Here is a 15,132-nt window from a genome sequence, read left to right on the forward strand (position 1 = left end):
TCTAACAGAAGCCAATTAAAATCAGCGTGTAAACATCTATGTATCAAAACTAATGGAGGAGCACAGTTTTTGCATCTCCGACGCTTAGCCTTTGTGTAGACACTTGCAGCTGAAAGGCTTTGCTGGTAAACAGAACCGATTCTATTTTTTTCTCTTATGTAGCAGCAATGCGACTAGCCAATCACAGCCCACCCTCAAGTACAGCGTTCTTTTTGAAATTCAAAGAAAGTTCAGTGATGGTTGAGTGCTTTAGCTTGCTATTTGCAGTGGATTTTAGCAGACAATGTCTCTCTTTGTCGATACAATACCATATGACATTCGAGGCGCAGCATTTCTTACCACAGAGACAGCTCATTTGAACAAATTAAAAGGCGTGCGATTCGTTTTTCTGCATTTGATGTATATCTCTCTTTGCTGTATGACTGACCCTTTCTTCTAACTGGTGCATGCTGGGATACTCTCTTGCCTCTCATGACCCTAAACAGGAATGCACATGTAAGGGAAATGATCGCATAGATGTTTTTGTGTGTGTGCACCTTTACACAAGCACATATGCACTTACTCAAACTCAACTGCATCTCCTCCTGCAGTGCGAGCATAAGAAATAGTGACAGGAAAGACAGGCAACCATCCACTCCCTTGCATGAAGACAGCTCTCAGTCACAAAATCAATTTTAATTTTCACATCTTCATTAGACCTATCCAGACAGTCCTTTGCTGGCCGAGCAGGGTGGAGAGAGAGCTAGAAAGAGGGTTCGACTGCTGATGTTAGAGTAACTCATAGAGATGGTTAACTGAAGAGCTGGAGCTCACAATCAATAATATTTCCCATTAGACTGTTTATATAACAACATGTATCTACTGTATATGGCCGGTCACGGTATGTGTGCATGTTTGCATATTTTCTGTGCATGCATGTGAGAGTGCACTGACAATATCCGGAGTATAAAGTGCTCTGCAGACCTGTTTCAAAGTGAGGTCATGTCGCAGATGAGTGAGTGCGCTGATTGGCTGTAAGGATGATGAGGTCGGGGTCAAGGTCGAACGCAAACACGCTGCGATTGCTTGTTGTGTTTGTGTGTGCTCCTGTTGTAGGCAAACCAACAGCGAGTTCAGTGAGCAGCTCATCATGTTCAACATCTGATCCTCACACTCACTGCTCATCAACTGACCTATATACCCCTAATTACACACAGCAGCCTCATGACAGAATACAGCAGCACCCCATACGTAAAAACCATAAATACACACACAGCAGACTAACACATCCAAACCAGATCAACTGTGTTTATGTTGAGGAATCATAGGAGGTCATGTTGTCACTGTGATGGGAAGTCTTAATCTGTGTAGATTTCCAGTGTAATTCAATAACAAGAGGAAAAATGTAAATCTCATTCAATAATTCTGCAATGCATAAATTTCCTGTATTTAGCTAAAGAAAATGAGTCGCACGTGGAAAAATAAGAGAATGACATCTAATCAAGGGGAATTTGAAAAAGTGATTTTTGTGAGTGTTTGTAGCCAAAATGAACTCAAAACCGAAGCAGGTTTGATTCTGACAAAATACGTAGGTCCTTAATGCAGCCGCTTTCAGCCACTGAGGACAAAAAATGTAACACAAAGTACAGTGAAATGCTGTAATACTGCACATGAAAACAGAAAACGAAAAGGAAAAAAAACCTACACCGAAATGTCTGAAAATAACACAGTCCAGCAACCTTGGTGCATGTGTATGTGTGACACAGTGTCTGTGTGTTTTGCATACATATAATATAAAACGCCATCTGCCAGGACCTGAGGCCGTTCTTGCCCTACTACCCTCCTTGCTTCTCCTCCTTTGGTTCATTTTGCTCCTCTTTCTCTCATCCCTCTCTCCTACGTTGTTATTGCAGGGAAATAATCATACTGCATCTCAAACATGCACTGCATGACACACACACGCATAATCACATAATAAAATACTCATAATGTGTTCACATACAAGAGACAAAAGGACTGAACACTACATTTCTCTTTCTCTTGCACACGCTGACACACACAAATGAGGTTAATGAAGATGAATGTGGGGGGCACAGTCCTATTGACATCCTGTGTCTCTAATTGTGGCCCTGTTCTTCAAGGACATGGTGGTAAAGACAAGCAGGGAGAGGACGGAAATAGATCTGATGAGGAGAAACTGTGGAATACTCATGCAACTTGGAGGAGAGTCTGTTTAATGCAGAGTCAGTCACAATTATTGACATTAGGGGAGGGAAACTATGTGATCAGGTGTAAAAGCAGTGACAGCAGAGAGAGAAATGACTATGAAAACAGGAGGAAGACGAAGGAGAGAGAGGGAGGAGATACAGCAGTGAGGAGGGAGGGAGGAGGGGGAGGAGGGGGAGGAGGGTGACCACCAGATCAGTGATCCAGAACAGTGAGCAGACAGAAGACACGAGTTAAGAGTTCAGTCAAACATAGAGCACAGCAGTGCACTGTCCTCCCTCACAAACAGACACACACACACACACACACACACACACACACACACACACACAGAAGATAAAGACATACCTAAATCGTGACAAATAAATCAGCCTGCCTGGATAATTCACATTCATTCATTTGATGTCCTACCTGGGACGATGGAAACTGTGTCTCTCTCCCAGGACACGACGCTGACGTACTCCTGCACGGCGGCGGGGATGAGGCACTTGAACACAGCTACGTTTCCCCGCATCGAGCGCTGGTCCGCCACCCGCACAGTGTAGGGCTCCCTGAAAACTACAAAACGCACACAACACACTGAGATAGCTGATATCTCGAGATTTAAAAGGCACAATTACTTCCTTATGACTGAGCAGCTGAGGTGTGTTGACCCATGATGGTCTAAATGTCATTTGAGAAGCTTTTTTCAGCCAGCCACAGAGACATTTCAGGATTTTTTTTTTTTTATCATAAAAGACGTCAAATGTAAAGCTATTGATTATCTACACAAAGTATACTCCATCACCTATCTAGAACACGTGTTGACAATAGATGGACATGATGGCGAGCTCATTTTTAATCACATAGTAGGTCAGCATTTGTCCTGTTCTGAGATGGAAACAATAATCTACTTGTGTTTACATCATCAAAAACAACACATTAACACTCCAGAGCAAAACACCCTTTCATCAATTACCACAGCACTCCACTTTTATTCATTGGAAATTACTGGCCTACTCTTGTGTATTATTTGAACTCTTCTAATCCTACCTCTGCTTTCACCATAAATGGCGCAAGCCGCCATTAAGCGGGATAATCATGGAAATTATTTTCTAGCTTTGCCATGACATCACCATGAAACACTGTTTTTGTACCGAGCTTCACAAGGAACAGAGTGAGTTGCACATTCAAAGTAAACTGAAGGGTTGTCGGTGCTTCAGTTTATGCAGGTTCATGCAATATTTTACACTCTGTTGAATGAGCAGGGACTCATTAGCAAAATCACATGAAAGCTAGGATGTATCCGAAGGTTGCTAAGAAACTGGTTCGGAATCCCTTCCCTGGTAACAGACAAGATGACAGCATGCATACATTCCTGCTGCAAGAGGGAAACACATGCAAGTGCATGTTAATTTAAATCTTCTCTGAACAGCTAAGTTGAATCAAACAGATCGGTCAAATTCATTTCAAATCGTATTGAATGAATCACTGCTGATGTGAATTTGCTTGAATTTGCTGTTAGCCACGAAGAAGGAAGGTGATTCAAATGAATTATTGCTCAAAGGCAGGGCGAGTGCAACACCACAACCACAGGACCCAACCCCAAAACAAAGCGTCTGCATCCTGTCCAGAACCAGACCAGAACCTATACACCAGAGCTGCCGGGGCCCCGACAGAGGCCGCTGGCTGCAGGATGTTTGGTTCATGCTAATCCCTCGTCTCCTGAGGCCAGGCTTTAGGGTCATGTGGGAATGAAGGCAGCAACCGGCTGGCATGCAGCTCAGGGTCCTGGCTCAAATCCTCAACTTGGCGCTAGTATTAGTATTAGAATGAATATGAGTATTAGTTCAGGTCGGTGTTGGGAGGCAGAATATGAAAACAGATGTTGATGGCAGGAGGGAAGGAGGAGGGGCTGACTGGCCTGAATGAATGAAGGGAAGGGAGAGGGGGCACAATAGCTGCAGTGTAACTATCATCCAGCTGTAGCTTTGTTCCAGCTGTAACTGCCTGCTTGCTAAAATTCTTCTTGGTGTATCCTTGCCGGTTCGAGAGCTGCAGGAACCCAAACCCCCAGACGCACTATTTTACTTTAGATGAGGTCTCACTTATTAAAGCAGCCTCGCGCGGTCCAATCAATGGAAAGCACCAGTTCAGTTTGTTAATGAGAGATAATTAAAGAAGTGTGCTGTGGCTATATTTAGTCTGGCACAAGAGGACAGTTTGAAGAACGAGCAAGTAGGGAGGAGAAGGAGGACAGGAAAGAGAACATGATGGCAACAGAGGCAGCTTTTGGTCAAAATTTCCAAAAATAGACTGCCTATAACATCTACTAAGGTTTATTGATTGATGTTTTTCTATGTATGGTAACAGCATATTCCAAACCTATTAAGAATAACTCTAAATGCCCCTGTTTTAGGTTAGCATGCATAGCTGTAAGAAATGGTGATAAGGTCACTGACACTTAAAACCGTATCACCTTATCACTTGGTGTTGAATTACTTTTCACACCTTGCAAAGCTTTAAAAAGCATTGCTTGGAAAATATCAAAGTGGCTGTCAAGCTCCCGGTGGCCTTTATTGTGCCGTCCTTTTAAGAAGTGAGGGACTGTCAATGAGGAGGAGCCGGTAATGTGATATAAGCTATTGTCACACTTTTTCTTTCTCATCTGATCTGGTTATATCATCAAAAAAAAAATCACATTGGAGTTGCTACTTAACTCCAAGTACTATAGAGGATGTGTGATTTCATCCTACCAGATGGTGCCGTGCTGTAGATGGAGTTGAAGGGGTTATGTCGGTATAAAGTGCAGCGGTTCATCACCAGCTCAGTCAAATAGGTGGGAGCGAAGGCTGAGGCCTGGTGTAGTATGTGATGCAGATGTTCTCTCTGTAGACTGTGTTCTAGGTCAATCTGTGTTCAGGTCGAGACAGGCTATTTTAGGGCAGGTGATTCTGTGTGTGGGTTGGGCTTTTTGCAGCTGCCAATCACATCTGCTCTACTTTATGCTTTCACAACTGCCTCTTTTTTTTTTGCTCCAATCCTCATCACATTAGCCTTTTGCTCCCAAACCCTTCTTTTATCTCACTCTTTAAGATTCTTCAGCCTTTCGTTGCGTTTAGTTCCCTTTGCGACTGTGGTCCCAACTCACCAGCTTTGATGCGGATGTTGGGGCTGCGGATCTTGCCGGCTTGGTTCTCGGCAGTGCAGAAGTAGTCGTTGTCGTGGATGTAGCTGTTGTAGGCGGAGGGCGAGAAGGGGTACAGTTGTAGGGTGCCATTGGCGTGCACGTGTCGGATGTGGGGCACGTCGTAGATGTCGTCGCCGGTGGCCAGGTACCAGCGCAGTATGGCACTGGGGGTGCCCCCTGCTGGACAGGGCAGGGACACCCCCACAGAGCTGGAGTAGGTTACCCTCTGCAGGGAGGCATTCACAAAGTACAGCCTGGTAGAGCCCACATCCTCACTGTGTACTGCAAGGGCAAAGAGACAACAACATCACTTGACAGGCCGAGGGAGAGGTCAGAGGTCGGCGATGAGCACCTGTTAAGTGCCATTAGCAAAAGTATGAATATAAGCTAACACGATTCCACTGCTATTGATTTAAATCACATAAATGGGCAAAAATGGAGAGAGCGGGAATGTCCTTCAAATGTGTGGCAAAATAATCATAACAAATGTATGTCAAATGTCCAGCTGCAAACATCAGTCATGTGATCCAGAAAGCCAGGGATTTGGGCTAAAGCCTGTGATGGTTTAGGTGGATCGGAGGGGGGAGGAGCCTGTTACCTCTGTACAGTGAGTGCACACACACACAAGCAAAGACAGAGAGAGGGGACACGCTGATAGGTTATGTGATTGGAATTTCTATGCCAGACGCAGAGATTTAAGTCTATTTAATCTCCTTACATATTTAACACACACACATGCGCGCACACACTCACAAACACACACGTACGGGAATGTTCTTCATTGGCACTCATATTAAACACATACAGCTCCAGCAGAGAAAGGAGAGTGACAAGAGGAAATGGGGAGGGGGGGTCTCAAATTTGGGGTCATTATAAGAAAGATTAGAAGAGAAAGGGGGGAACACGGATGATGGACAGATGTGGATGTTAACCACCACTGGTTCTAAATTATATCATCTAATACGCACCATCCCACCACATGTTCACCCTGTTAATGTGCAGTTCAGCACAGAAAGTCTGTAAAGCATCACGGACGACGCTAACAGACACTGAAAGATGGAGGATTTTGATCCAAATTGGATCAAATCAGCATTCAGCGTACTGTGGGAGTTTTTTCTTCTTCTTCTTCTTTTTTTTTTTTAACAAAAAATATGATTTTTCGTCAGTATTTCTTGCCTATTTAGTGCTTATTTTCAAAACAACGTCAATTTTTCTTACATAAAATTGAAAATACATGCAATTTTCAGTAGTAGAATCTAGTTTCAATATATTGCTATTACATTTGGATTGATTAAAATTACATTTAATTACTTAATGATAAATCATTACATTTACATTTGATAATGTCATGAAATCGTACTTTTGACAGAGCTTCAGGTTGTGGTCGCATCAGATTGTTTGTGAGATGGTCTTTCTGCTTCTCCGCTTAATCCTCAATAATGATCATTAGTTAATTTCATTAAGTGTTTCCTGCGCAGTTACAAAACAAGTCTTATGATTTCTTCTATCCTTGAAACATTTTGTAAAAACTTATATGGGACAAGACAGCTGAAGGTCTGGGATTCAGATGTACTAGAAAACATGGCCAATGTGTCATCCTTCAGCACAACTGCTGGCAAAATATCCTGAAAAATAGATCTAAAGATCAGACTGCAAAATGTATAAGTTAAAACAGTATGTGTTTATCATATAAACACTAGGGCTGCAACTACTGATTATTTTCCTCATTGGTTAATCCAATTAATCATTTTGGTCTATAAAACGTCAGAAAATAATGAAAAATGCCCCTCAGAATTTCCCAAAGTCCAAGGTCAAATTGCTCAAAGATCTTCAATTTATTATCACATTAGAAAAAGAAAAGCAGCAGATTTTCAGAATTTAGCAGGTACAACTTGGGATATTTGTCTTTTAAGCTTGATTATGTTAACAATTAATCAATTATCCAAATAGCTGGGTGTTATCTTTCTGTCGTTCGACTAATTGATTAATTGACTAATCGTTTCAGCTCTAAAACACCCACATTTAGGGGAAAAAAAAAAAAAAATCCAGATCCAGTCCAGATCATCTGTCGTCTGGCTTGCTAATTGTTATACTCAGTTGAAATGGCAGCATATAACATGCATACACCAATCCCAGCTGCTCTCTGACGACACTCAGTGCACAGAAACATTCTGGTGTTCTGTGACAGAAGTTTCAGCACTTTCAGTACTAATTCAGCAGTGAGCAGTAAGTTTGTGACATTGAAGAGAATCACAAAGTCCATCAGATTTGACACTGAGAGCTGAGAGAAAAAAGAAAACCTTGGGGAGTATTTAAACCAAACACGAGAAATCAGGAGTGAAAGCAGATATTGTATCTGACCGCATTCAACCATTTTGACTTTGAGCTGTATCTTTAGCGAGGCATGGTTTTAAGCTATGGCTGATGTAGATGGAAAAACATGAACAAATAAAGCCTGGCAGAATCAATCATCACCATCAACAGTGTCACTGAGCCGATACTAAGCTCAGAGCACCGGATCGAAGGTAGCTATCAGCTCCATCCGGGACGGTTTGTTAATAATTGCACCTTCCTTTCAAAGAAGTGCTCCTTTCCCTAGTAGACTACAGATTGATAAAACTGGGCAAAATGTTACAGATGGTATATGAAAATGTGTCTGGCAGTCCGGTGGTGGGCTGCAAAAACCAGGTCAGACTCCCTCCCCTCTGCAGATTACTGATAATGGCCCCTGAGCATAAAGCCCATATTAAAGATTGCAATATCTATAATCTCCCAATGGGGGGACAGGACTAAAGTGGAGAAGTGAGGGGGTCACCCTGAGAGCTGAGGGGGGGGGGGGGGGCTGGGCAGCGGGAGAACCTCTCATACAGTAGATTATATGGCCTGGGGGCCTGGGCACTGGGGGGCTGGGGAGCACTGGGACTGATGGAGCGGGGAGTGGAATAGAAAGGGGATCAGAGCAAACTCCCACCACTCAGAGCCTGTCAAAACCAGGCGAACCACACATGCACTCACCCAACACACACACACACACACACATGCATACACATAAACACATACTCCAAAAGCAGCTCTGAGCCCTCAGTCACACTGGGAGGAGACAGAGTGGGTTGCCATGGTGGCGCTGGCACTTGAAAGCTGTGACGGAATAAAAAAACAATGCAACAATTTAACCTAACAACAGTGACCCACTGAAGAGTCTAAATTTAGAAACTTCACGTCAACAAACTCCAAATTCTGTCTCACTGTCTCAAATATTTACAGGTTGCCAAAAAAAAGGATGCTGAAGTTAGCAAATATGTTTAAAGGATGCAGAGGTGAAAACAGAAGAAGCTGCCTACACGGGATGTGTAAAAGTGGTGTTCAATCACTAAAACAGATCAATTTAACATGATCTTAAAGAGGTCAGTTCGCCTCAAAAGCAAAAATAAAATTTTTCCCTGATCTGTAGTGCTATTTATCCATCTAGATTGTTCTGGCGTGAGTTGCTGAGTTTTGGAGATTTTGGGTGTAGACGCACGCTTCTTGCATAACTACATCCGCTCTGAGCATCCCCTCACAAATGAGAGGCTGATGCAGTGACAGCGTGGGACGTAAACATTAATGGCGTCCTCATTGGCCGAGCTGGTTTCTTGTAAACTAATCTCCACTAGCTAGCAGTGTCAGACTGAAGTCAGCGGAGTCGATGCATGCCTCCTTCTGTGCAGTGATACAGTTGGCAGGTGCAGTTCATTCAAAAGAAAATAGTTCCTACATGAAACTGCTCACAACAAAGTCTGTGGATTATCTTGAGTAATTATCTTGAGTCATGATTTCTGGACAGAGACATTGCTGTTGAGTAACACAAGCTGAGTGCAGCCAGTACCTCCAGAACTCAGCAGCTCACGCCAAAGCAATCTAGATGGATAACCAGCACTACTGGTAAGAGGAAAAAATGCAATTTTGATTTTGGGTTGAACTGTCCCTTTAAGTCTTAATTCATGGTTAAATTAAACCACAGAACCATCATCAACAACCAGCCGCCTCCCTACAGCGAGTATACAGCAGGTAAAGGTTAGTATTTTTACACCTCCCTGCATTCATCACATAGCAGATGCTGTTTATCAATGAGAGTTTTTTCCATTGGTAAAATAACTTAATTTAATCAATATATTGTTATCAATACATTGTGGTCACACTAAATTAACAAAATTAATGAGTTTGAACACTAAAGACGGTCCAAAATCCAAAGATATTCTGCTTATAATGATTATAATAACTGAGAAAAGGGGTAAATCCTCCAATGAGAGAAAATGACTCCATAGTCAAAATAATTGGCCATCAACTTTTCCGTTGATTGATTAATTGTTTCAGCTCTACATTAATTTAAGTTGAAATGCGATGAAACCTGCAAGTGGGCTTCAACACTTTGAGACAACTCTATCCCCCCCCCCCCCCCATTCATTTCAGTGACACCACCTTTCTCAGCGATGCATGTCCACAAAGATCAAACTCCAGCTGCGTGCGGACAGTCAGTACCCTGATAGCAGTATTGACCACAGCTGTGGGGCTCCTGTGTTGCTGCTGCTTCAGCTCACCTGCACCCAGGAGGCTTCATCAACCTCGTTCACAGAGACACAGAGAAAACCAGCCCTCTGTGGAAGGTGTTGGAGCACTGACGGCGCTGCTGGAGCTAAAGCTTAGGCTGTCAGAGTCGCAGCCACTATTTTATACATCCTGCCAGAGAGCCATGCATGAATATGTATGTCAGGCAAAGGCAGAAGTCATAACCTATGCAAGGTTTCATCATGCATAATGCAGCTGATCTACGCCTCTCCAGGATGTGAGTGTGCACAGGAGTGCGTGCGTGCACACACACGCACACACACACACACACGACACTCACAACTGTATTGAGATGAGGAGGTAAACAAACTCCAGAACCCCTGTCCCCAACACCATGCACTTCCTCTTCCTCTCTCACCCACCTCCGTCTCTCCATTTCTTTCTTACGGCGAAACAATTTTCACAGCATTTCATCTTCCCTGGATTTAGTGATCTGTGCTAAAGGTCAAAAGTAGGATTCGACTTAACCGAGACAAGATTTGCACATCAGCCATGTGAACTGTCACAAACCTCGCCCTCATCTTCTCGCTATTTTAGAAACGGCTTCATTTCCAACCAGACTGTAACTCCTGTGTTCACCCCCTCCCTGTCCTGCCATCTCTCCGCCACTCATGCCTCAGGTGTTTTTGGGACAGAAAGTTGTGAGTCGTGTCTTTTTTTTTTTGGTTTACAAGGGGGCACGAGGATTGAAACTGCGCCGAGACATAAAGCAGCAGAGGAGGAAGTGGGTGGAGATGCACTAAGAAGGGGTGTGAATTGAATATTGGTGTGGATGCAGGGGGATGAAGATAGGTGTAATCTTATGGATAATCCTCAGGGGTCTGGCATAAGTAGGTGGTTGGCGGGTGGAGAAGTGGAGGGGTGGTGGTGGTGGTGGTGGTGGTGGTGGGGTGGTTGTTGGGATTACATCTAATCAACAATGGGGTATCACTGCTCCCCACCTACTGTCTTTCTGTCCCCAACAATCTGCTCCCCATCGACCCCCCCCCCCAGCACCCCCACCCCCAGCCTGTGCTGTGTCAGTAAAAAAAAAGTGTGCTACTTCAGCAGTCCCCTGGGACCTGCTCCCCCTCACATCAAAGCAGCCAGTTTCTCTCTTAATGTGAATATCAAATCTGTGGATCACAAGTCCCAGCACAGTCTGCATAAACTGCCCCTCCCCCAACCTTTAATTCTGCCTAGTGATGAGGGAGAGAGAGGGAGGGGAGTTACTGCGAGAGGAAGCGATGGAGGGAGGGAGAGATGGAGAGAGAGATGGAGATAGAGAGAGAGAGATCCAACAAAAACAACTACTTGCTTCAGAGATTTGACATTTGCTGAACGCACCCTCCTTCTGAAAATGTGCAGCTCCAGCATCCAATAAAATTTGGAGGAGGTCTGGCTCAATTTAGCATCAGTGTGGTGATACTCAGAGTTCTTGGTGGAAAAAGAAAAAAAACATTTCTTCCTGCCGATGGTGTTCGCTCGCATCTTCTGTTGTTGTTTTAAATGATTTGTTCTTAGTCGTAATCTCGCTGGGATTCCTAATAGATTTACGGACGAATGGGAGAGCAGGGATGCCAGTGACAGAGCTGTGACATCCTATTGGTGAGCTGGGAAGCGCAATGAGCTTCGTTCCCCCGCTGACAGTCTTACACCAGCACGCTTTACCCACCACTTGGCAACAACATTGATCAAAATTTAAGTGCAGATATTTCCTGTTTTTGAATTTGTGAAGGATAACCGTCATTTGTGCTGCTGAATTATATTGAACTGCTGGTTTTTAAGAGCTGAAAGTGTAGCGGATGGAAGCAAAGTTGCTTGATCAATCGTCAGATCATTAAAAAATGGCCAGCATTAGTCTGTTCATGAGCCATTTCTGTATTTCATATTTTTGTTAATGCACAATTCCCTCATTTTAAATGAAAAGAATCAGAGTCGTGTATCCCAGCTCCTGAAAGAACCAAACTGCAGCCAAAATCACACCGAGAGCTCCGTATTTCTTCCTTAAGATGGCCGTTTTTGTCAAATTAAATAATGCCAGGTTGGAGCTGGTAAAAAATGTAGGCCTGTGCAATGCCTGAGTAATGATTGGCACCCCTGTGGACCACACAGCTCTGTCATTGAGTGGTGCCCATAGCTCAGATTGCAGCTTTAATTGTGCAGCCTTGCAAAGGCAGCACAGGGAATTGGACTGGGGAGCAAAGAAGGGGGGGGTGCATGTTTGCATATTTCTTTTTGTAGCGGGTGAGGGTGAGCAGCGACGAGGACGAGACTGTGCCAGGGTGAGGGATCACTTATTGCTTCACACACCTCAATTAAAACTGAAGTTATATTGTTTGAATGTTGCACGGTTTATTTTTTCATTTTGCTGAATGAATTAGATTTAAAAATTAACATTCAAAATAGGCCTACAGCAGGCCTGCGTGCTCAAGTTGATTTTATTCACTGCTAATCAATCCACAAATTCAGGAAATACAGGCTGCAAATTTGATTTTAAATGATCGAAGAAAACAAGTTATTTTATTTTCAAATCACCGGTTAAAAATCACAAATACCCCTTTAATTGGCTGTAATATATGAAATGACTGAAGAGGAGAAAAAAAAAAAAAGATTGGCATTGAGCTTCACTTGGTTTACTGTCATTACCCCTAAAGCACTTTTTTCCCAATGATCCGTTAATTACCCTGCACCCTGACTGCCTCCTAAACCTGAAACATAATTTAGCATCATTTTCTCGGTAATCATTAGTGATGTGGAAAATACTGTATAGATTCGAAAAAGCATGTAAATAAATAAATGAGTAAACTTCCACTTTGCCTCCTGCAGAAAGAACATCCAAAGGTGTCCGACATTTAACTACAAAACCAAGAGGGGCGTCCCCGTCACATCCCCTCCTTTGCGCGCTCGCCAACACACACACACAAACACACACACGCAGAAACATGAGCCGTGCAGCACGCGCTGGCACGCGCGCGGCCACGTCCGCGGGGTCCAGGTGCGCTATTAGTGAGGAACATGACCGGGCAAGTCTATAATGCGCACCCACGCCCCTGGAGTTTCTCATTTGGTGAAATAAATTTGCGCATATTAATATGATTCCGCAGAACCCAGAGAGGCGCACAAATTTCATCTTTCAAGTGGAATGATTACTATAAATCAAGAGCAAATGTCCGACAAATGTAGTGAATTTAAGGGAGTTGAGTAAAACACACCATGGGCAGCAAACACAGGCAGCACATATGAGGCTAATTGACAATTAAAAATAATAATAATCCGATGCGAGAACATGCCAGAACTTAAAATGGCAAATGAACATAATGGCCTATTTTGATCAAGTCGTTTGCATGGAGAGCAGCCACATTCCTTCCTCCAGCAAATCCATATCCCAGACTTTTTGATAGATAATTTACACCTTCTCGGGGCCTGTGCTAATAAGGACAAAACAATATGTAAACATGGCTCCAAACAGGCAGGCTACACAAAGGCCTAGAAAAAGCTCTCATAGTGTTGAACTTCTGTTATTTTCGACGCAGATTTGTTCAGGATTATTATAATGCACTGTAATAGCAGAAGATCAACTTTGCAATAGGGTCAGGGATTTACTGCATATACTGAGCAAGAAAGGAAAATGAATCCATTTAAACAAATAGACCGCCTTTTATATCTATAAATACAATTAAACAAAAGAAAAAAAAAGGAGACCAAATGAATGAAATAAGGAGGACAAATGTGAATGCACTAATTATGGCCTTTATGTGGGTGTATATCCATTAAACTAATAAGGCTGAAAAAAGGGGCCTTTTATTTGTAATCCAATTTAAAATGCCAACAATTTGTCACCAGCCAGAAAAGGAATGATAAAAACCCTAAAAAAAAAAAAGAAAAGAAAAGACAGAAAATCTCATCCTTAAAAAAAAAAGAGCATCTCTGTGGAATGGTGCGCTTGTGCCAAATATAGTCCAGCAAAACAGCTGCAATTAGCAACGGCTACACAATGAGAGCACAAAGATATCCAAAATCACAAGAATCCCCCTCAAAACTTTGCAGGAGTGCCACATTTTGAGTGAATTTCTAGTAGATTCGGAAAAGCGTTGATATAATTACAGGCCGATCCATGTTTTCATTTCTCTGTCACCCTCCCTCTGTATTTGCACCTCATTCTCCCTATTCAGCCATTTTACATATTCATAACTGGAGTTGGTAGGCTAATGCGAAAACAATCCGTGCTATCAGAACCATCTGAGGCATCACGGCCCGCTGCATAAAACCACAAAACTGCCTGCTCAAATAAAAAAAAATAAAAAAAAAATCACCGTACACCTTGACTTTCACTACATTTCTACCTGTTCAGCTGCAGCAGCTGCACACATTTTGATAGAAAGAATCATTTTCAGTCAATTCCTCATTACATGGCTTCCGATGATACATCAAAGCACGAGCCACACATAGCCCTCACAGCCGCACGTGAAATCATTTCGATTAATTATCACTTTTCATGCAACTTAAAAAAACAGTGAGACTCCAGCTGTCAGTGTGCAGGCTGTGATCAATTTCATGCATTTCATTTTTCTCTTACCTTCTTGGAGAGAGTACAGCAGGAGTAAAGTTACAAGCCACATGCCATAAATAGCAGGTATATTTTTCGGGAATATTTGGCAATCCTGGCAAGTGTGAGGCGCGGTTTTTTGGCCAGGCGGGTCTCCTTGCTGGACTGGCGACTGTGCTCCCCGGAGGTCTCTCCAGCCCTGCTGCCCCGCTAAGCATGGAGGGGAAATGAGAGGCGCCTCAGCCCCGCCCATGTCCCCTCCTCTCCTCCCAGTACTACTGTGCATACAAATCCATCCTCCCTACACTAATCAAACACCGCAGAACGACGGGTCCCGGCCGAGCCGCGGGTGGATGTGAGCTGAACGCCTGATTTTGGTCCAGTTGTGTCCAAAGTGCCAGTGTGCGCGCGCGCTGGAGCCGCGCAGACAGATCTGTTGGCACCTTGGAGAGCGCACCCACCTGTGCGCCCCTGATGACCGCGGTTCTTTGCGCAAAATGGATCTACAAAAGCCGCTCAGGCTGCAGCGAAGACTCTAAAATGTATTCATGTTTTTTCCTCTTGAGTTTGGGCATTGATCATAGGGACGGGGAGTCACAGCACAGACTAATGACTGCTTTTCTTT

General features: G+C 43.5%; 1 protein-coding gene across 3 annotated transcripts in view; it reads right to left on the bottom strand.

The window, feature by feature from the left end:
- LOC143332858 (cell adhesion molecule DSCAML1-like) overlaps window positions 1-14,760 on the bottom strand; it is a 51,641-nt gene extending 36,881 nt beyond the window's left edge. For 2 of the 3 annotated variants that reach the window (XM_076750677.1, XM_076750678.1), the window contains exons 1-3: window positions 14,538-14,688; window positions 5,336-5,656; window positions 2,617-2,763 (exon numbers count right to left, since the gene is read on the bottom strand). In XM_076750677.1, the coding sequence (XP_076606792.1) occupies window positions 2,617-2,763; window positions 5,336-5,656; window positions 14,538-14,580 (511 nt within the window). In that variant the 5' untranslated portion in view covers window positions 14,581-14,688. Of the gene's footprint in view, window positions 1-2,616; window positions 2,764-5,335; window positions 5,657-14,537 lie in introns of all 3 variants that reach the window. The other variant, XM_076750676.1, reaches the window with a different exon arrangement.
- Window positions 14,761-15,132: the final 372 nt, after the last annotated feature.

The sequence above is a fragment of the Chaetodon auriga genome, chromosome 15 (genome assembly GCF_051107435.1).
Source record: "Chaetodon auriga isolate fChaAug3 chromosome 15, fChaAug3.hap1, whole genome shotgun sequence".
NCBI lineage: Eukaryota > Metazoa > Chordata > Actinopteri > Chaetodontiformes > Chaetodontidae > Chaetodon > Chaetodon auriga.